Source organism: Scyliorhinus canicula, chromosome 18 (genome assembly GCF_902713615.1).
Source record: "Scyliorhinus canicula chromosome 18, sScyCan1.1, whole genome shotgun sequence".
NCBI lineage: Eukaryota > Metazoa > Chordata > Chondrichthyes > Carcharhiniformes > Scyliorhinidae > Scyliorhinus > Scyliorhinus canicula.
In genome coordinates, this window is record NC_052163.1 from 10,543,006 (window position 1) to 10,563,889 (window position 20,884).

General features: G+C 42.0%; 1 protein-coding gene across 3 annotated transcripts in view; it reads right to left on the bottom strand.

Moving 5' to 3' along the window:
- The window catches only part of LOC119952929 (centrosomal protein of 95 kDa-like), a 53,083-nt gene that overhangs the window by 14,767 nt on the left and 17,432 nt on the right, over nucleotides 1–20,884 (bottom strand). For all 3 annotated transcript variants that reach the window (XM_038776563.1, XM_038776561.1, XM_038776562.1), the window contains exons 5-14: nucleotides 19,506–19,623; nucleotides 18,329–18,435; nucleotides 12,897–13,031; nucleotides 10,034–10,308; nucleotides 8,813–8,870; nucleotides 8,311–8,411; nucleotides 6,652–6,821; nucleotides 5,498–5,639; nucleotides 3,670–3,784; nucleotides 1,641–1,813 (exon numbers count right to left, since the gene is read on the bottom strand). In XM_038776563.1, coding sequence (XP_038632491.1) covers nucleotides 1,641–1,813; nucleotides 3,670–3,784; nucleotides 5,498–5,639; nucleotides 6,652–6,821; nucleotides 8,311–8,411; nucleotides 8,813–8,870; nucleotides 10,034–10,308; nucleotides 12,897–13,031; nucleotides 18,329–18,435; nucleotides 19,506–19,623 — 1,394 coding nt within the window. The remainder of the gene's footprint in view (nucleotides 1–1,640; nucleotides 1,814–3,669; nucleotides 3,785–5,497; nucleotides 5,640–6,651; nucleotides 6,822–8,310; nucleotides 8,412–8,812; nucleotides 8,871–10,033; nucleotides 10,309–12,896; nucleotides 13,032–18,328; nucleotides 18,436–19,505; nucleotides 19,624–20,884) is intronic.

Here is a 20,884-nt window from a genome sequence, read left to right on the forward strand (position 1 = left end):
GTGGGCTGCTTAGCCACTCAGTGGGTAAAACTGGAGATGCACAATAGGCCAGAATTAGAGAAGGACATATCTCACATGGTTCCGGAACTGGAGGAGATTGCAGAGATGGGGAAGGATGAGGTCATGGAGGAATTTGGGGGGAAAAAAGATGAGGGTTTTAAAATTCAGACTTTGCTCGACCATTGATCAACGTAGGAAAGTGAACATGGGTGTAATAGGTGAATGGGACTTGGTGCAAGTTTAAGACATGGACAGCTGAGTTTTGGATGACCAATTTATGGAGAGTAAAATATGGGAACCCAGCCAGGAGTGCACTGGAATTGTTAAGCCTAAAGTTAACAAAAAGTCACAAAATGAATTTTCAGCAAGGAAGGACTAAGTTAGATAGAAATAGGCAATCTTAATAAAGGGACGAATGAGGTCAGAAAACTCAACCTGTGGTCAAACTCGATACCAAAGGTAGTGAGCAGACACTCTTAATCTCAGACTCAGGTAATTATGGAATGGAGTTTGGAGCAGAGTCAAAAACAGTGGCTTCAGTCTTCCCAATATTTAATTGGAGTTTTTGCTAATTTAGTACTGGATGTTGGATAAGCAGTCTGACAATTTATCAGCATTCGAGGAGTCGGAGAGGTGATGGTGGTGTAGAGTTGGGTGTTATCAGCTTTTACATGAAAACTGGCTTGTTGTCCAGAATTATCATTTGTTTGTGCTTGAAGCCATTGAAGTTTATAGCACAGAAGGAATCCATTCAGCCTCAAGTTCCTTTATTTCGGGTAGTCTGTAATTGTACTTTTCCATGCCTTCTCCATTGCCCTGCACCTTTCTCTTTGTTTCAAATGCTTATCTAAACTCAATAGTGTTGCATCTTTTAAGTAAGCATTGGAAGTTCTGAATTGTCTACTTGATGTTTTATTCACTGATTATCCAATAAAATGACTGGACACCACTGATTCCCCAACTACAGGAAGGCAGCTTTTCACCCATTTGCTCTTTTTCTTTGGGTCTGCATGGATTTCACCTCCATAACCTAAAGATGCGCAGCGCAGGTGGATTGACCACGCTAAATTCCCTCAAATTGTAAAAATAAATAATTGGGTACTCATTTCTTCATTTTAAGTTTTAAAAGCTCAAATCTCTCAACCTAGCCACAAATTTCCTCTTTGATCTTAATGCCAATGTTTTGTGTCACAGACACAGAATTGTAAAATACCTAAATGCTTTTTAAAAATAAATTTAGAGTACCGAATTATTTTTTTTCCAATTAAGGGGCAATTTAGTGTGGCCAATCCACCTAGCCTTCACATCTTTGGGTTGTGGGGGTGAAAACGATGTAGACACAGTGAGAATGTGCAAACTCCACATAGACAGTGACTCAGGGCTGGGATTGAATCATGGGCCTCGGCACCGTACCTCAAGAGCATCTCTTCTTTCAAACATTCAAATAGTAAAGGACCCAATTAAATGTCTGCAATGTGGAACTGAATGAAACTTGGTCACTTATGTACAGAACAGAGCTGAATATTTTATTACATTTACATATCAGTAAAAAGGTCCAGTAAAATTTCTCAAATTCCAACACATTTACGAAAAGCACTGCTCATACGAGTTTGTCAGGTTCTGGGGTGAACTAACTTTACCTTTGCTTTCATCCTTTGATGGTCCATTTCTTTTTGCAGCTCTCTGCGAATTCTCCTCATTTGTCCCTTTGAGTCTTTATTGAGGGCATCTTCAAATTCAGCTGGTAGAGTTCGCCGTGGTGGTGATGGAGATAGGGAGCGCGCACGAGCTGGCTTCCTGCTATGTTGTGGTGCTTTATAATAGGTGGAAAAGAAATGATACTAATCTAATATTTAAAATTTTTACAAAGCAATTGATTATATATTTATTAAACTCTCACATCCAGGACTGTAAAAACACTGTTACTTCAGTACAGTCTTCATCAAAATGTCCAAGTTTAAACGTCCACTGACAGCGTTCTGTTTATTTTGTGCAGAAACAGCTTTGTTTCCTCACCAGTTCCAAAGTCTGATAAATTAGAAACTAATTGCACTTCATTTTACCCGAGTGCGTTTCTAAAATTCAGATGGCCGGACCAAACATCAGAAGCTGAATTAATGGTTTCCTGCAAAGCACCAGTTATGTAATTTTTCTGCGTTGAAATGATTAAGTCTTGCCGCAGCAAGTAAACCTCCCTGAACAATTGCATAGAGTGAACCAGATTATTTCAGACATTGCCAGCCTACAGTACCAGCTACGGTTTTTAAACATTTTCAAACAGTAAATTTTAAAATCTAAAAGCGGATGAGAGCGGCTTGCACATTCCACTCCACACTGCCCACCAACTCCAGGCTCCCAGCAGTCAGGTTACATCAGGGGAAAAATAATCACATTCTCACAAACACATCTGCTATAAGCAATGGAGGCAGTACAGTTTTAGCAAAACAGTATCTTGTGCTACAATTCTGCAGCACTGGGTTGCCACCAGCAGAGGTCTTCATAGATTCAGGGTGATGGTAGGTTAGGTTAGTGACAATAATCTAGAATTGCAGCATTTTCAAATTCGCCTAACAGATCATCATTTTTTAGTGTTATATTTTTAACTAGTGCCAACCCATTCCCCACCAACACACATCTTACAATGGCAGCTCCTTAAATAGGCTATACATCCAGAAAATATTTTTAAAAAAGCAATGCATGCAGAATGATAGAGAAACAAATCGACAGGATACACCCAGAAATCCCCTCCCAGGGTCCATGTTTTATATGAAAATCTTTTGTGCAGCAACGTTTGTCTCGTGAATGCCGATGATATCAATTAACTTGGAATTGTTACTAAACCCAATAGTGAGGAGGAAGTGGAAAAGATGTCAGGAAACAAAACTTGAAGGAGAGTCATCAGATTTGAGAATTCATTTGTGTTTATCAACTCCAGATTCAGTGAACCACCACAGCTCATTTGCCTAGCTAAAATTTAATATCTCACAATTAAAAATTTTGAAATGAACTGAAATTTACTTTAGAAGCAGTTAATGAAGGTCTTCAAAGTTATGAAGGGTTTGATAGGGTAGACAGAGGATATTTCCATTTGTAGCGGACATCAAAACCAGGGGCCATCTGCAGAAAATAGTCACTAATATATCCATTAGAAGCTTTTTTACCCCGAGATTCCTGGGGATTTGCTGCCACAAGGACTAGTTTTGAAGCAAATAGCATTGATGCTTTCAAATGCAAGCTAGATGAGCACTTGATGGAGAACAAATAGGACATATTGATGGACTAAGATGAAGAGGGGTAGATGGAAGGTAGTGTAGCGGACATCAAAACCAGGGGCCATCTGCAGAAAATAGTCACTAATATATCCATTGGAAGCTTTTTTACCCTGAGATTCCTGGGAATTTGCTGCCACAAGGACTAGTTTTGAAGCAAATAGCATTGATGCTTTCAAATGCAAGCTAGATGAGCACTTGATGGAGAACAAATAGGACATATTGATGGACTAAGATGAAGAGGGGTAGATGGAAGGTAGTGTAGAGTATTAAGCAGTTGGGCTGAATGGCCTGCTTCGGTGCTACACATTCTATTAAACTAACCCCATAACTGTGCTGATCTCAGTTTCAAGTATCTATTCTAAATCCCTAGCAGTTTAACAGGCTTGAGCTTTCTCACCAGGTAACTGTTGAATTCTTCTATAGTCCGTGATGCTGTCACTGTGTTGAGACAACTTATCTTCTTCCTTGGAATTATGAGCTTCATATTTGTCACCCAATGCTTGTTTCAGCATCTGTTAAATGGCAAAACAATACCAGTCAATTAACAGACAGCTCACAGACCATCACTTCTTAGAGCATGAATGATGTAACAGAAGGATGGCATTTGACCTATTGCGCCTGTTCTTTTTTTTTTAAGCTATTAATTCATCTGCTTTCCCCAGAATCCTGCAAAATATTTACCTGCATATTGAAGGATCAACCTTGCATGAAGTGCATGCTTGATCATAACTCATTGCATTTAAAAATTCTGTTAATCTCACATCTGCCTCTTCTGATAATTACCTTGAGTCTCAGTCTTGCGCTTACCAACCCCTCTTTAGGGAAACAGTTTCTCCTTATTTACTTTGTCAAATCTCTTTGAACACTTATAAATCTCAATTTCCCTTAAACCTCATTGCCCCAGTTTCTCTAGTCTCTCAACATAACAGAATTATTTCATCCTGGTATCATTTTAATAAATCGACACCCTCTCCTAGGCCTGAACATTTTAGTATGAACATACCAATTAGGAGCAGGACGAGGAGCAGGCCACTTGGCCCCTCAAACCTGCTCTGCCATTTAATAAAATCACAACTGATTTGATGTAACCTCAACTCCACATTACCACCTATCTATCTCTACCTTAAAAATATTCAAAGACTCACAACCCTCAGATAACAAACAATTCTCAGTTTAAATGGGCAAACCCTTATTATTAAACTGCGACTCCTAGTTCGAGATTCTCCCACTATTTTCCACATCCACCATGTCAAATCCCCTCAGGATCTTATGTTTCAATCAAGTGACCCCTTACTCTTCTAAACTGTGGATACAAACACAACTTCAACTAATCTTTCTTCGTAAATCAAGTTACCCATTCCAGGTATTAGTCTAGTAAATCTTCACCGATATACTTCCAATGAATTTACATCCTTCTTTAAATGACAGCAATATTGGGGGCAGCATGGTGGCGCAGTGGTTATCACTACTGCCTCACGGCACTGAGGACCCAGGTTCGATCCCGGCCCCAGGTCACTGTCTGTGTGGAGTTTACACATTCTCCCCATGTCTGTATGGGTCTCACCCCCACAACACAAGATGTGCAGAGTAGATGGATTGGCCATGCTAAATTGTCCCTTAATTGGAAAAATATAATTGGGTACTCGAGACCAATAACGTATGTACGTAGTACTCCAGATGTGGTCTCACCAATACCCTGCATACCTGAAGCATAAACATCCCTACTAGTGTATTTAATTCCCTCCACAATGAACAACAACATTCTATTAGTTTTTCTAATTACTACTGTACCTGCATACTAACCCTTTGTGATTTGTGCACTAGGACATCCAGATCCCTCTGCAATCTCACCATTTAGATAATATGCTTTTTAAAAATTCTTTCTGCCAAAATGGACAATTTCACAATCTATGTCTCTATGTATTCTATGTCTCTATTTAGAAGGCCATGGATTCTCTTATTTAGTGCTCCCTACCCCTTTCCATCAGAATGACAGGACTGTTCCTGCCAATCAGCACAGACAGTGCCTGTGGAATATGGACACATGTGGCCTTCCTGCTATTCAACATTTCATGTCACATTCTGACTCAAATGAACAGAACTCACTGTTTGTCAAATTGCCAAAAGTAATTTTAACTGGTTAGTCATTAATTGCAGGGAGAAGTGACAATCCTGTGCCTCTCAGATTTTAGAATGTAAGCCTTACCATTGAATATAAGCCTTACCATATCGAGTTGACGCAGCTTTTGAGACAGCTTTTCAGACATCTCATGCAGCTCCTCCTCTGCGAGGATATTCTGTGCTCTTCGGTGAGATAGAGGTTCATCTCCAAATGAATTGCTTACATCACCTTGGTCTTTATGGTTACTACAGAAAGTGAAGAAGTTCCCTTCAGAAAAGATTGTAGCATTTTCATATATTCGCACAGGTCAATTTTAAACCATGAAAATCAAACCCTGCTGCTTAGCATCTGACTTTTTTTAGAGAATGTTCTGGTCATCAAAACTAAGATGTCTGTGGTACTACAATCCTTTACATTTTGCATCTAGCATCTAATATCACAATCAAATGCAGGTTGGATACAGAGCAGTGACTGTACCTTAATTATGACCAGATCCCCACCAGAAAGTCTCCTACCAAGCCATCCTTGTGGAATTGGAATGAGTGAGTAACCAAACTAAAATGGTAGGCTTGTTTTACACAAGTGCAGAGGAACTGTGTTGAGAAGGTCACAAACCAATGTCTCTTAGTATCCTTAGAGATATCAAGAAAAAAAAAGGAGTGTTTCATCCTCGTAATCTGGGTGGATTTGATGGCCAAGGTCCCAGGTTTGATCCCGGCTCTGGGTCACTGTCCGTGTGAAGTTTGCACGTTCTCCCCGTGTTCGCGTAGGTTTCGTCCCCACAATCAAAGATGTGCAGGGTAGGTGGATTGGCCACGTTAAATTGCCTCTCAATTGAAAAATGGGTACTCTAAAATAAAAATAAAAATTTTAAAAACAGAATTATGACACTTCTGTGGCTCAGTGGGTAGCGTTCTCAGTTCAACTCCAGTTCAGAGATTTGAGCACATATGCAGGTTGAGACTTCAGCAAAAGCATTGCTATTATTTTGGATGAGATGCAAAACAGAGGTCTCTCTTGCCCACCTAGGTGGACATAAAATCTCCTAGCACCATTTGCAAGAAGCAAGTTCTCCCAGTCTTCAACCAATATTGCTAAAATGGTTCATCACCTTTGGATATAAATTAGCTGCTCTGGTTCCCTCCACATACATTGGTACCTTTCAAGCATTTTCGGATATCTAGAGGTTATGACAAAGTGCTACATATAAATAGTAACTACAATGCGATTAGCATATATAGTAAATGATAAACATACAATGAAAGTGAACGGTCTTCTTTACTCCTGAAGTCATGCTGGTTGGATTCTAGCGTTGCTGAAGCCTCTCCATGTAGTGCATCCCACTGGTCAGTTTTACTCTGCATGGTCACAAATTGAATGTCCGGCTGGGTTTGAAAAGCAACTCGTTTCTGTACATTGACCGAGTTCTGCAAGAGGGGGGGGGGGGGGGGGGGGAAAAGAAAACCCTTGTAGAATTTACTGGAATCATTTTTACCTTGGTGATAGTAGTAGAATGTCAACTTTAAACATAGGGCAATGAGGGCTGCAGAGGGCTTCAGCTCCTACTGGTTTGAAAGAATTCCCATTCTAATGTGTCAGTCCAAGTCACGGTTGAACACAGGGCAAAGAAAAAGTCAGATTTTAAATTCTTAGTGACCACAGCATTTGCCTTTTTATAATGATCAATATCAACAAAAAATTAGAAAAGACCAATAGGCTGATTTTTTCCCTCATCTTTGGATGAAACACAAGCCTCTGTGACTACAAGTGTCACAGATAGGGCATCCTGAGCTTTGCAACCAAGCTAAGAAATAGAAAGTAAGGTACTAGTAATGCTAACCCCTGGACAAAAAAAAAGGGGGGAGGGAAAAGGAAGAAATGAACTGACCAATGACAAAACAAAGGGGAATTCACCCTGCTCCTGACTCCCCAGTGTTAATCAAGAATATTCCAGACCATCAGTTATTCGTGATGCATTCCTCGGCTAATATAACCAACAATCCTCGGCCAAGAAATAAAACTTTTGGAAGAAAAGCAAAGAAGTGGCATAAGCCAGCTGTAACATTGGACCTGGTTGAATATCACTCAATTTCTTCAGCAGCAGAACAGTTTCCAGGATCAAAAAAGGTTATTTCCTGCCATTAGATCAGTTGCAAACGGAATGCAGGAGAGATAAAGTAATAGAACGCAGCACAGGGCAGTGCCTGAGCAGGACTCTTATCTTCCCACTCAATCAGGTGCACGTCGTGGGGGACCCATCACGACTCACGGCAATTAGATGTGGGCATGCCTATCAGGCATAAAGGCTGATAATTAAATTTTAATATATGAAAATTGAGATCCTCACTTTTAAAGTCAGTTCCAAGTTAATTCCAGTTAAGTCATAGGTGGGTAGAATCGATCGGGTAAATCCCATCAGCATAAAATCCATTCTGGGACTCCCTTGGGAGGGAATTGGTGATATGATGAAACAGTTAAAGGAGGCAATGGAATGCAGTAGGGTGGGGGGGGGGGGGGGGGGGGGGCGGGAGAGAAAAGAGTCCAGTGACTTGTGCAGGGACATTTTAAAAGGTTGTTGGAGGTTATGGGCAATTTAGCATGGCCAATCCACCTAACCCACACATCTTTGGACTGTGGGAGGAAACCGGAGCACCCGGAGGAAACCCACGCACACAGGGGGAGGACGTGCAGACTCCACACAGACAGTGACCCAGCCGGGAATTGAACCTGGGACCCTGGAGCTGTGAAGCATTTATGCTAACCACCATGCTACCCTGCTGCCCTTGAATCACACAAGTCAAAATACCTCCTGCTGATACGAACACTATACATAATACATATATGCACATTTCAAACAAATTACTGAGATTTTAAAAAGTTAGAACGTCCCAAAACATTAGAAGGTGCAACACTAACTACTACAGTAGTTCCTGCAGTGTTCTGTGATTCCTGATGCTTTTTTGTACCATGTCCTGCAGATAATTGAGACTCTTGGGGTGCCAATACTTTTATGGAATCTACCAAAAAAAAATATAAATACATATTAGAAAAGGGTGCCAATACTGTAATGGAACCAACCAAAAAAAAAATATATCAATTAGAAAGGGTATTTAAATATTTGTACAATTGGGCATCACTCAAGATTCTGCTCCCCACCTCAAAAGCTCAGTTACTCAGTTACATAGTCTAAAAGAAATCTGCGGGTCCGCATTTGTCTTGTGTTAGCTCATCTCAGTTCAGCTGATGGGCAAAACATTCTTTCTGCAAATAGAGTATTTACATCATTTTCGGTTTCAGATTTAATCACCTGAAATGCTTTTTGTTTGCAAAACAAAAATCGGACATAAATGGGGCAGGTAACCATATTGAATATACAAAAAAAAATGCAGCGGGATGCGAAGTAGTAAACAATACTCACCTGGATATGACCTTGATAGTGTCATTTTTGTAGGAATATTTTCATGCTTATCTGGAAACTAAAGATAAAAGGGCAATTTAAGACATCAAAGGAAACAAAAAGATCATTTAGCATTTGCTTGACTCAAAGCAGCAAATTGCAGAAATTTACAAGTTATTAAGTAAAAGATAAGCCCAAGGGAAAAAAGAGAGATAGCAATCTTGGAACCCTTCAATCTCAAATGCATATTTTTCCACATTCATCCAGACACAGATCACCCTTCCACGATCCAGGCACAGATCACCCTTCTACTGTGAAACAGTCAGTAGGCACGTATTAAACTCAAATTGTTTTCAGAGATTCATTTTCCAAAGTGCTAAACATTTAGCAGGTGTTTATATTGTGCACTTACATCCACACTGAGACATCATTACACCGAGATATCATTACAACGAGTCAGGCTTCTTCAAATTCACTAAGCAACCCTCGTGTTCTTCTACCCTTTTACAGCAGAATGTTGCTTCTAATTTGTATAAAACAGACTATTACCGCTCCATGCTTTTGTACCATTCTACCGATCTGCATATTCTCTTTTTTCACTACTTCCCCAGAGTGATCCTTCAGATTTATTTAAACATTTCCTGCAGTTTGTAGAAGGATTCAACTATTAATTTCAGGTGCAACTTGGGAGCATTTGTTGCTTCTTTCCCCTTTTAAACTGCTCTTTCCCCACCTCAAAACCGGCTTAAAATACTCATTTTAGCCAGATGCTGTTTTTCGTTTCATTTTAGAATTTCCAGCATTTGAAGTTCCCTCTCCCCCTTTTTACTGTACCAAGTTTGTTTTTATTAAAGTGCTCGAATCAACATTTTTTTTTACAAATTTAGAATGCCCAATTCATCTTTTCCAATTAAGGGGCAATTTAGCCTGGCCAATCTACCTACCCTGCACATCTTTGGGTTATGGGGGCAAAACCCACGCAAACACGGGGAGAATGTGCAAACTCCACACGGACAGTGACCCAGAGCCGGGATCGAACCTAGGACCTCGGCGCCGTGAGGCATCAGGGCTAACCCACTGCGCCACTGTACTGCCCCTCGAATCAACATGATTAGCCCAAACAACCAGTGACAGCTACATTTACTGTGAAACGCAAACATTGTAATGTTAATATTTAAGGAAGGGTAATCTTAACACAGGCTCCACACAATGACTTACAATAAAATATTTCAGCCTACTCACATGCTGAACAGCGGACACGGATTTCACTTTTTGCCCTCCTGCAAGAATCGGAGTTTGTCTCTGTGAACTGGGTTCGTCTTTCTGATGGCCCATTAATGTTGTACCCGAGCCAGACTGATAACTGGTCAGATGTGCATCTTGGACTGCAGGCCTATAGTCAAGAGGGTGGTAAGGAGACTGCAAAGGAATAGCAGGTCGAATGGGCTCCCCAAGCTGTAGGGCATTAGTGTTTAATTCAGTGGAATGATTTATGGAAAGCATGTTGTCAGCAGACCCTTTTAAAAAAGAGATAAAGTATTTTTTTAAAAACTTGTCCAGTATAAAAGATAACAGCCAATACATGCACTATTTGAAACAGCAATATTTGAAACAACACCCATTAAGTTAAACTGCTATGTCCCCCAATCGTAGTGGCAATTCACACCACAATAACTAGAAAACTTATTAGAATATGCAGTACTTAAGACTTGGCCTTCCACACCATTCTTATAAGTATTGGCATCAGATGGAGGACGGGCATTTTCAGCAAGTGCAAGGGTCTACACCAGGGGTGGGCAAACTTTTCCGTGCAAGGGCCACATTCAGAAATTCACAATTTTAAAGGGCCGCATAGTATATTAAGTAAAATAATTAATATTTAAAATAGCCAAAATAAAAGGTTTTTAAAGAAAGAAAAAACAATTAATTTTTATTAATTAATATTTTAACGTAGAAACTTCACATGAAACACATGTTGTGCCAAGCAATGATCACCCTACTCAAGTCAACGTATCCACCCTATACCAGTAACCCAACAGCCCCCCCATTAACCTTAAAATTAAAAAAAATCTTTTTTTTTTATGACTTGATCTTGGTGGGCCGCATAAAGACCTTTGGCGGGCCGCATGCGGCCCGCGGGCCGTAGTTTGCCCACCCCTGGTCTACAGGATAGCTGAATTGGCTAGTCTTGATAGAAAATAGGATTCTTAAGGGGCTTGATAGAGTAAATACTGAGAGGATTTATCCCCTCATACTTCTTATGGTCTTAATATCTACACAGTCCAGTACCGTGTACCAGGCTTAATGCAGTCCATCATTTCACATGTGCTTTGGCAATGCTGGCAAGCTGTGATGGATTAAGCACACTAGACCCTTGTGAGAGTGCACCACTAGCACAGTAATATAAAGGGGGGGGGGGGGGGGAAAGAGATCCAACAGCACTTTGTCTGTTTGACTTGGCCCTGTGACCTCTAACACCAAACATTTTTGCCCACTAATTTGCTGAAAGAGCAAGCTGATAAACTGTGTAGTAAGGGATGGAGAATCTTAATGAGCAACTAACCATGTATCATCTTATCCAGGCTGAAGGATTGAAAAATAAATAAATAGTGGAAGTAGATGTAAATTGAGCACGTTGGAATTCAATCTCAAATCAGGTTACGAAAAGAGAAATAGAAAGAGATATAAAAGGATATTGGAGATCTGTAATGGTAACTTTTCCATTAATTAATGTCTGGAATTTTACTAGAAAGACAGGTCCTTACATCTGCTCCTGACAATCATGTATTACAGTTATGGATTGTTATATCTGCTTTTCAACATTTTGGGTATTACCAGTAACTGACTTCAAATAAATATTATCTAATGTAATTAGAGAAATAATGGGTTTTAAATAACAATGTCAAATTGCTTCAATTGCAACTTGTAAGCATCAGACTGCTTTCGGTATTGTTGGTACAGCACTCCAGCACTAAATAAATGATCTATTGCTACTCCTCAGGTGACTAGATTTATACTGGATGAGCAGGTTTAATTTATGCTTCATTCCCCTAGAGATAGAATGTCCTTAATAAAAACATAAAATGCTGCAAAAAACAGCTGAGGCAGCATCTGTAGGGAGAGAAACATCATTAATGTCTCAGGTCAATGACCTTTCTTCAGAACTGGAAAATTTGAGATGTAAACTTTTCGTCCTTTAATTAATAAATTCCTTCCATTCATCCTATCTATCTCTTTTGTTCTCTCTTCCCATTGCCACCTTTTCCAGTTTTTGCTTACTTAAAACCAGGGGGAATTTATTGGGAAATCCCATTGACAGCAGTCGGACCGTTAGACCCCACCACCCTTCCTCCTCGGAGAAATGCCATGGGGGGGGGGGGGGGGGGGGGGGGGGGGGGGGGGGGGCGGGAATTATCTCCCATTATCTCTGTTTCTTGGGTATTTATAGCATCGGTTGTCTTTTGCTTTTATAATGTCCTTAATTTTGCCCAGAAAAAAAAAAAGTGGTCAGGCTGTTTTTTCAAAAATATAAATTCAGGCTGTTTTTCAAAAATATAAATTCAAGAGTACCCAATTCTATTACCCCCCCCCCTCCCAGGGCAATTTAACGTGGCCAGTTAATAATAATCACTTACTTAGTGTCACAAGTAGGCTTCAATGAAGTTACTGTGAAAAGCCCCTAGTCCGTTGCCTGTTCGGGGAGGCTGGTACAGGAATTGAACCTGCGCTGTTGGTCTTGTTCTGCATTACAAGCCAGCTGTTTTGCTCACTGTGCTAAACCAGCCCCTATATTTACCAACCCGGCGCATCTTTTTGGGTTGTGGGAGTGAGGCACACGCAGACATGGGGAGAATGTGCAAAATCCACACAGACAGTGACCGGGGCCTGGTTCAAACCTGGGTCCTTGGCACCATGAGGCAGCAGTGCTACCCACTGCACCACCATGTTGCCCCCAAGACAGCCACTGGATTCAAATTCATAAACTCCTAGACAAAAATTATTAGGTTTCCATGCAGGCAGAAGAATTATTTAATGAAATAAAATAAAGTTGCCACCCATTTATAGGATATTGCTGTTTATAAACAAACATTATTTTCCTACTTACTTTCTGGTTTTAGCATTTCTTCCCCATTAGTGTCAGGTACAGTGGCAAAATCAGAAGGAAAGGTCCAATTGTTTCCTTGGTCCAAGGCCTTCAACTTCTGCTCCGATTGCTTCTGATAAAATTGAGCAGGCAGGTCTCAAGAAAGAGAAAAGGCAAAATAAGGACCAAAAATAAATTTTTTAAGTTTTAAAGTTTCACTGCAGACTCCAATAGAAAAGGTAATATAGTGGAAACAGGCAAAGCAATTTTTTTTTATTCAAATAAAATAAAATTTCTAATATAAAGCACATTTGACAGGAATTCAGCTGTTGGAGTGGGCGGAGCTGCTTCAACAGCGGCCACAGGGTCTTTGGGGATAAATTTGTGTGTGACATCACAGCAAAGCAGTGACCTGATTGGCTGGTAAGGAAAGTGTCCAATTAGCAGTAGTTGGGAGAAATTTAACTCTTCGTGTGTTGGTAAGTGTGATTGGTAAGTAAAATCTTTATTCTTTTCACTTATTCATTATTTGATATTGTATTTGTAATCAATCAGTTAAGGTAAAGTGTAAAAATGGCAGGAGATCCCAGACCCATGTTATGCTCCTTGTGCTCAATGTGAGAGTTCAGGGACGTGGCCAATTTACCTGACTCCTTCATGTGCGGGAAGTGTGTCCAGCTGCAGCTCCTGTTAGACCGCATGACGGCTCAAGAGCTGCGGATGGACTCACTTTGGAGCATCCGCGATACCGAGGTCGTGGATAGCACGTTCAGCGAGTTGGTCACACCGCAGGTTAGGATTGCTGAGGGAGATAGGGAATGGGTGACCAAAAAGGCAGAGAAAGAGCAGGAAGGCAGTGCAGGTGTCACCTGCGGTCATCTCTATCCAAAACAGGTATACCGTTTTGGATACTGTTGGGGGGAGATGACTCACTAGGGGAAGGCAATAGTAGCCAGGTTCATGGCACCGTAGCTGGCTCTGCTGCACAGAAGGGCGGGAAAAAGACTGGCAGGGCTATAGTCATAGGGGATTCAATCATAAAGGGAGTAGACAGGCGTTTCGGTGGTCGAAAAAGAGACTCCCGAATGGTATGTTGCCTCCCGGGTGCACAGGTCAGGGATGTCTCAGATCAGCTGCAGGACATACTGAAGGGGGAGGGTGAACAGCCAGTTGTCGTGGTGCATATAGGCACCAACGATATAGGTAAAAAAATGGGATGAGGTCCTACAATCAGAATTTAGGGAGTTAGGAGATAAGTTGAAAAGTAGGACCTCAAAAGGTAGCAATCTCAGGATTGCTACCAGTGCCACAAGACAGTCAGAGTAGAAATTCAAGAATAGTCAGAATGAATATGTGGCTTGAAAGATGGTGCAGGAGGGAGGGGTTCAGATTTTTGGGACATTGGACCCGGTTCTGGGGGCAGTGGGACCATTACAAACCGGATGGTCTATACCTGGGCAGGACTGGAACCAATGTCCTAGGGGTGCTTTTGCTAACACTGTGGGTGAGGTTTTAAACTAATGTGGCAGGGGGATGGGAACCAGATTAGGAAGTCAGAGGTCAGTAAAGAGGCAGCAACTAAAGCCAGTAAGGTACTAGATAATAAACTCATTGTGACTAAGGGGAAGAGTAAACAGGGAAGAGATGATGAATGCTAAGGGACAGGAGGTCGGAGGTGCATTTGTTTTTCATAGAATTTACAGTGCAGAAGGAGGCCATTCAGCCCATCGTGTCTGCACCGGCTCTTGGAAAGAGCATCCTACCCAAGCCTATACCTCCATCCTATCCCCATAACCGAGTAACCCCACATAACACTAAGGGCAATCTGGACCCTAAGGGAAATTTAGGACTGTGGGAGGAAACCAGAGCACCCGGAGGAAACCCACGCAGACACGGGGAGAACGTTCAGACTCTACACAGACAGTGACCCAAGCCGGGATTCGAACCTGGGACCCTGGAGCTTTGAAGCATTTGTGCTAACCACTATGCTACCGTGCTGCCCCACGAGAAGTGTAGCAGGTAAGGCAGATGAACTTAGGGCTTGGATTAGTACCTGGGAATATGATGTGATTGGTATTACTGACACTTAGTCGAGGGAAGGGCAAGATTGGCAACTAAATATCCCATTGTATAGATGCTTCAGGGGGGATCGAGTGTAAAAGGGGTGGAGAAGTTGCATTACTGGTCAGAGATGATATCACAGCTGTGATTAAGGAGGGCACTATGGAGGATTGGAGCACTGAGGCAATATGGGTAGAGCTAAGAAATAGGAAGGGTGCAGTAACATTGTTGGGACTTTACTACAGGCCTCCCAAAAGCGAGCGTGAAGTAGAGGTACAAATACGTAGACATATTATGGAAAAATGTAGGAGCAATAGGGTGGTCGTGATGGAAAATTTTAACTTCCCCGACATTGAATGGGACTCGTGTAGTATTGGAGGCGTAGATGGAACAGAATTTGTAAAGAGCATCCAGGAGAGTTTTTTTTAGAGCAGTATATAAATAGTCCAACTCGGGAAGGGGCCATACTGGCCCTGGTACTGGGGAATGATCTCGGCCAGGTGGTTGAAGTTTCAGTCGGTGATTACTTTGGGAAGAGCAATCACAATTCCGTACGTTTTAGAATACTCATGGACAAAGACAACAGTGGTCCTAAAGGAAGAGTGCTAAATTGGGGAAAGGCCAAGTATAACAAAATTCGGCGGAGCTGGGGAATGTGGATTGGGAGTAGCTATTTAAGGGAAAATCCACATTTGAAATGTGGGAGTCTTTTAAGGAAAGGTTGATTAGAGTGCAGGACAGACATGTCCCTGTGAAAATGAGAGATAGAAATGGCAAGATTAGGGAACCATGGATGGCAGGTGGAAATGTGAGACTAGCTAAGGTTTAAAACAGTAAGAAGGCAACTTAGAACAGATGAAGCTTTGGAGGAATATTGGGAAAGTAGGACAAATCTCAAACGTGCAATAAAGAGGGCTAAAAGGGGTCATGAAATATATTTGGCTAACAGGGTTAAGGAAAATCCCAAAGCCTTTTATTCGTATACAAGGAGCAAGACGGTAATTAGTGAAAGGATTGGCCCACTCAAAGACAAAAGAGGGAATTTATGCGTGGAGTCAGAGGAAATGGGTGTGATCTTTTCATCGGTATTCACCAAGGAGGGGGACATGACAGATGTTAAGGTTAGGGATGGATGTTTAAATACTCTAGGTCAAGTCGGCATAAGGAAGGGGGACGTTTTGGGTATTGTAAAAGGCATTAAGGTGGACAAGACCCCAGGTCCAGATGGGATATATCCCAGGTTACTGAGGGAAGCGAGGGACAAAATAGCTGGCCTTAACAGATATCTTTGCAGCATCCTTGAGCACAGGCGAGGTCCCGGAGGACTGGAGAATTGCTAATGTTGTCCCTTTGTTTAAGAAGGGTAGCAGGGATAATCCAGGGAATTGTAGACTTGACGTCAGTGGTAGGCAAACTGTTGGAGAAGATACTGAGGGATAGGGTCTATTCACATTTGGAAGAAAATAGACTCATCAGTAATGGGCAGCATGGTTTTGTGCAGGGAAGGTCATGTCTTACAAACCTAATAGAATTCTTTGAGGAAGTGACAAAGTTAATTGATGAGGGAAGGGCTGTAGATGTCGTATACATGGACTTCAGTAAGGCATTTGATAAAGTTTCCCATGGCAGGTTGATGGAAAAAGTGAAGTCTCATGGGGTTCAGGGTGTACTAGCTAGATGGATAAAGAACTGGTTGGGCAACAGGAGACAGAGAGTAGTGGTGGAAGGGAGTGTCTCAAAATGGAGAAAAGTGACTAGTGGTGTTCCACAGGGATCTGTGCTCGGACCACTATTGTTTGTGATATACATAAAATGATCTGGACGAAGGTATAGGAGGTCTAATTAGCAAGTTTGCAGATGATACTAAGATTGGTGGAGTTGCAGATAGCGAGAGGGACTGTCAGAGAATACAGCAAAATATAGATAGATTATAGTTGGGCAGAGAAATGGCAGATGGAGTTCAATCCAGGCAAATGAAAGGTGATGCATTTTGGAAGAGCCAATTCAAGAGCGGACTATATGGTCAATGGAAGAGTCCTGGGGAAAATTGATGTACACAGAGATCTGGGAGTTCAGATCCATTGAACCCTGAAGGTGGCAACGCAGGTCGATAGAGTGGTCAAGAAGGCATACAGCATGCTTTCCTTCATCGGACGGGGTATTGAGTACAAGAGTCGGCAGGTCATGTTACAGTTGTATAGGACATTGGTTAGGCCACATTTGGAATACTGCATGCAGTTCTGGTCGCCACATTACCAAAAGGAAGTGGATGCTTTAGAGGGGGTGCGAGGAGGTTCACCGGGATGTTGCCTGGTATGGAGGGTGCTAGCTTTGAAGAAAGGTGGAGTAGATTAGGATTGTTTTCGGTGGAAAGACAGAGGCTGAGGGGGGACCTGATTGAGGTCTACAAAATTATGAGAGGTATGGACAGGGTGCATAGCAACAAGCTTTTTCTAAGAGTGGGGGTTTCAATTACAAAGGGTCACTATTTCAAGGTGAGAGGGGGAAAGTTTAAGGGAGATGTGAGTGGAAAGTTTTTTTTTTAAATGCAGAGGGTGGTGGGTTCCTGGAATGCTTTACCAGCAGAGGTGGTAGAGGCGGGCACGATAGCATCATTTAAGATGCATCTGGATAGATATATGAACGAGCGGGGAACAGAGGGAAGTAGATCCTTGGAAAATAGGCGACCGGTTTAGATAAAGGATCTGGATCGGCGCAGGCTGGGAGGGTCGAAGGGCCTGTTCCTGTGCTGTGATTTTCTTTTGTTCTTTTTTCACATGGTAAATGCAAACATAGACCTCTTACAGAGACCTCTCACAGGCATGACACAGCATAGTGGTTGGCACTGCTGCCTCACGCCGCCAAGTACCCGGGTTCGATCCCAGCTCACTGTGCGTGTGGGGTTTGCTCAGTTTGCATGGGTCTCACCCCCACAACCCAAAAGATGTGCAGGGTAGGTTTGGGCAGCAGGGTAGCATGGTGGTTAGCATAAATGCTTCACAGCTCCAGGGTCCCAGGTTCGATTCCCGGCTGGGTCACTGTCTGTGCGGAGTCTGCACGTCCTCCCCCTGTGTGCGTGGGTTTCCTCCGGGTGTTCCGGTTTCCTCCCACAGTCCAAAGATGTGCGGGTTAGGTGGATTGGCCATGCTAAATTGCCCATAGTGTCCTAATAAATGTAAGGTTAAGGGGGGGTTGTTGGGTTACGGGTATAGGGTGGATACGTGGGTTTGAGTAGGGTGATCATGGCTCGGCACAACATTGAGGGCCGAAGGGCCTGTTCTGTGCTGTACTGTTCTATGTTCTATGTAGGTGGTTTGGCCATGCTAAATTGCCCCTTAATTGGAAAAAATGAATTGGGTACTTATATTTTAACATGTTTAATCAGTTATTACCTGTACTCTTTCTGTGGGTGAATGTACAAGCAGATTCACCAAGCCGGATGAGCTCATTGGTGGATTCAGATCCATCTTCATTCCAGGTGGGAACAGAAGATGATGAGCTAGATTAGTTAAAAATAAATATCCCTTTAAAATAAATGAGAAAATTCCGATCCTAATAACATGTACATTCATACAAGTTTTAACAACCCATTAAAAATATTGTCGGGCTGGTGGTTAGAGGTAGCAACAATAGTAAAACAAACTTGCATTAATATCAAGTTATCAAATCCTTGGAACTCCCCAAATTACTTCACAGTCAATCAAGTTGTTTTGAAATGCTATCACCATGATGACATAACTTGGAATTGCTTTGTAGTTATGTGTTGGATTCAGTTGCATGAATTGTTCTCACAAAAGGCTTTTATTATCACTCATGACGACCTGTTCCCAGGCGGCACAGTGGTTTGTACTGCTGCCTCATGACAGAGGACCCAGGTTCGATCCCGGCCCACTGCTCATGTGGAGTTTGCACATTCTCCCAGTGTCTGCATGGGTCTCACCCCCACAACCAGTTCCAACCACCTATTGCACGGTAGCATTGTGGATAGCACAATTGCTTGACAGCTCCAGGGTCCCAGGTTCGATTCCGGCTTGGGTCACTGTTTGTGCAGAGTCTGCACATCCTCCCCGTGTGCGCGTGGGTTTCCTCCGGGTGCTCCGGTTTCCTCCCACAGTCCAAAGATGTGGTTAGGTGAATTGGCCATGACAAAGTGCCCTTAGTGTTGGGTAGGGTTACTGGGTTATAGGGATAGGGTGGAGGGTGTTCACCTTGGGTAGGGTGCTCTTTCCAAGAGCCGGTGCAGACTCGATGGGCCGAATGGCCTCCTTCTGTACTGTAAATTCTATGTCTATTGCCCACATTTCGGCACACCATATGGAACACTTTCTGTGCAAGATCTACCAGCAGATATCCTTTGGGTCAAGGAATGGGAAACACAGGAAATCAGTAACAAGTTCCTTGTGACAAACCCCATCTGTCAAATGACATGGCTTTGACCTGCGAGGGAGCGTGGTTCTCACCCCCACAATCCAAAAAGATGTACTTCTTGTACAGAATTAATTCAGTCTTATCTTTCAATTCTGGAAACAGATTACTTAAGTTCTCTATAAAAGTCAAAAAATACTCTACGCTTTTGATGAAGGTGTTCCTGCTCCAGGTACCCTCTCTTTGCATGGGTTCCCAAGTTCCTCTTGAAGTACACCTCTGATTACAGTTATTGCTTCACTGGACAGCAAGTCAGGATCACCTATTTTAAAATATAAAATTCTATTTGAAAGTGGAAGAAAAAAAAGTTAAACTGTGCAGTTTTTGTATTTACCAAAATATAACCACAATGATTTTTGTTATCTCTTCTCTGCCAATTTTATCCTCTCCTCCCAAAAGGAATTAACTTCATGCTAAGAAAATTTGCACACAATCTTGTCATGCTTTGGTTTAGTACATTACCTGACTGGTCACTATTCACGTGAACCTTGACAGGTTATCTTGAGATAGTGCATTACAGCTGGGCACTTGGGCTTGTATTGTGCATTGTTGGTTAGTAACAGTGCAAGAAGCATGACCAATAAGTGGTGCATCGAGGCCAAGTGTACCATCCCTTTTGCTGTCTCCACAGAGATCAGATAACTGACCTGTGCAGACTGGGGGTCAAATCTTTTTCCTGTTAATGTGGTTACTTCCAAAAACAAGTAGCAGGTCAGAGAGTAAAGAAATAGTTAGTAACCCAACTTCTGGAACTGCAGCTAATGGCAAAACTACAAGTAGTATACTGGTTAAACCAAATAGCAAATAAAGCATCACGCTGAGGGTATAGTCCAATTAAGAATTCTATACACTAATGCATCGAGTTTAAACAATAAACTGGATGAGCTGCAGGTGCAAATTGAACATTACGATGTAGCAACTATTAGAGACAGGCTGCAGGATGGTTAAACTGGGAACTAAATATACCTGGTTATAAAGTTTACAGGCGGGACAGGGAAGATGGCAGAAGGGGTGGAGTAGCCTCACTGATTAGAAATATTACCACCCCAATGGTGAGGGAAGATATAATGATGGGAAAGCATCCAGTGGAGACCTTATGGGTGGAACAGAGTAACAAAACAAAAAAAGGATCGAAAACTATAACGAGTGTTTTGTATTGACCCCCTGGTAACAGTTGAAGTGTTAGATTTTATAAATGCAGACATTAGGCAAGAGTGAAGCAACGGCAATGTAGTATTAATGGGGGATTTTAACTTGCACATAGATTGGGAGAGGCAGACAAGCACCCGTCAGAAAGGTAGTGAATTTCTGGAATGTTTCCAGGATATTTTCCTGCAGCAATATTAGATTTAGTTATGAGCAATGACCCAAATTTAATTTGTAGCCTAACTGTGTGTGAACATTTATCAAATAGTGATCACAACATGATTGAAGTCTTCTACACTGAATTCAATGTAGTGTAACGTTTGAAAGTGAAAAGTATGATTCAGAATTTTAGACTTGGGTAAGGCTAACTTTAATGG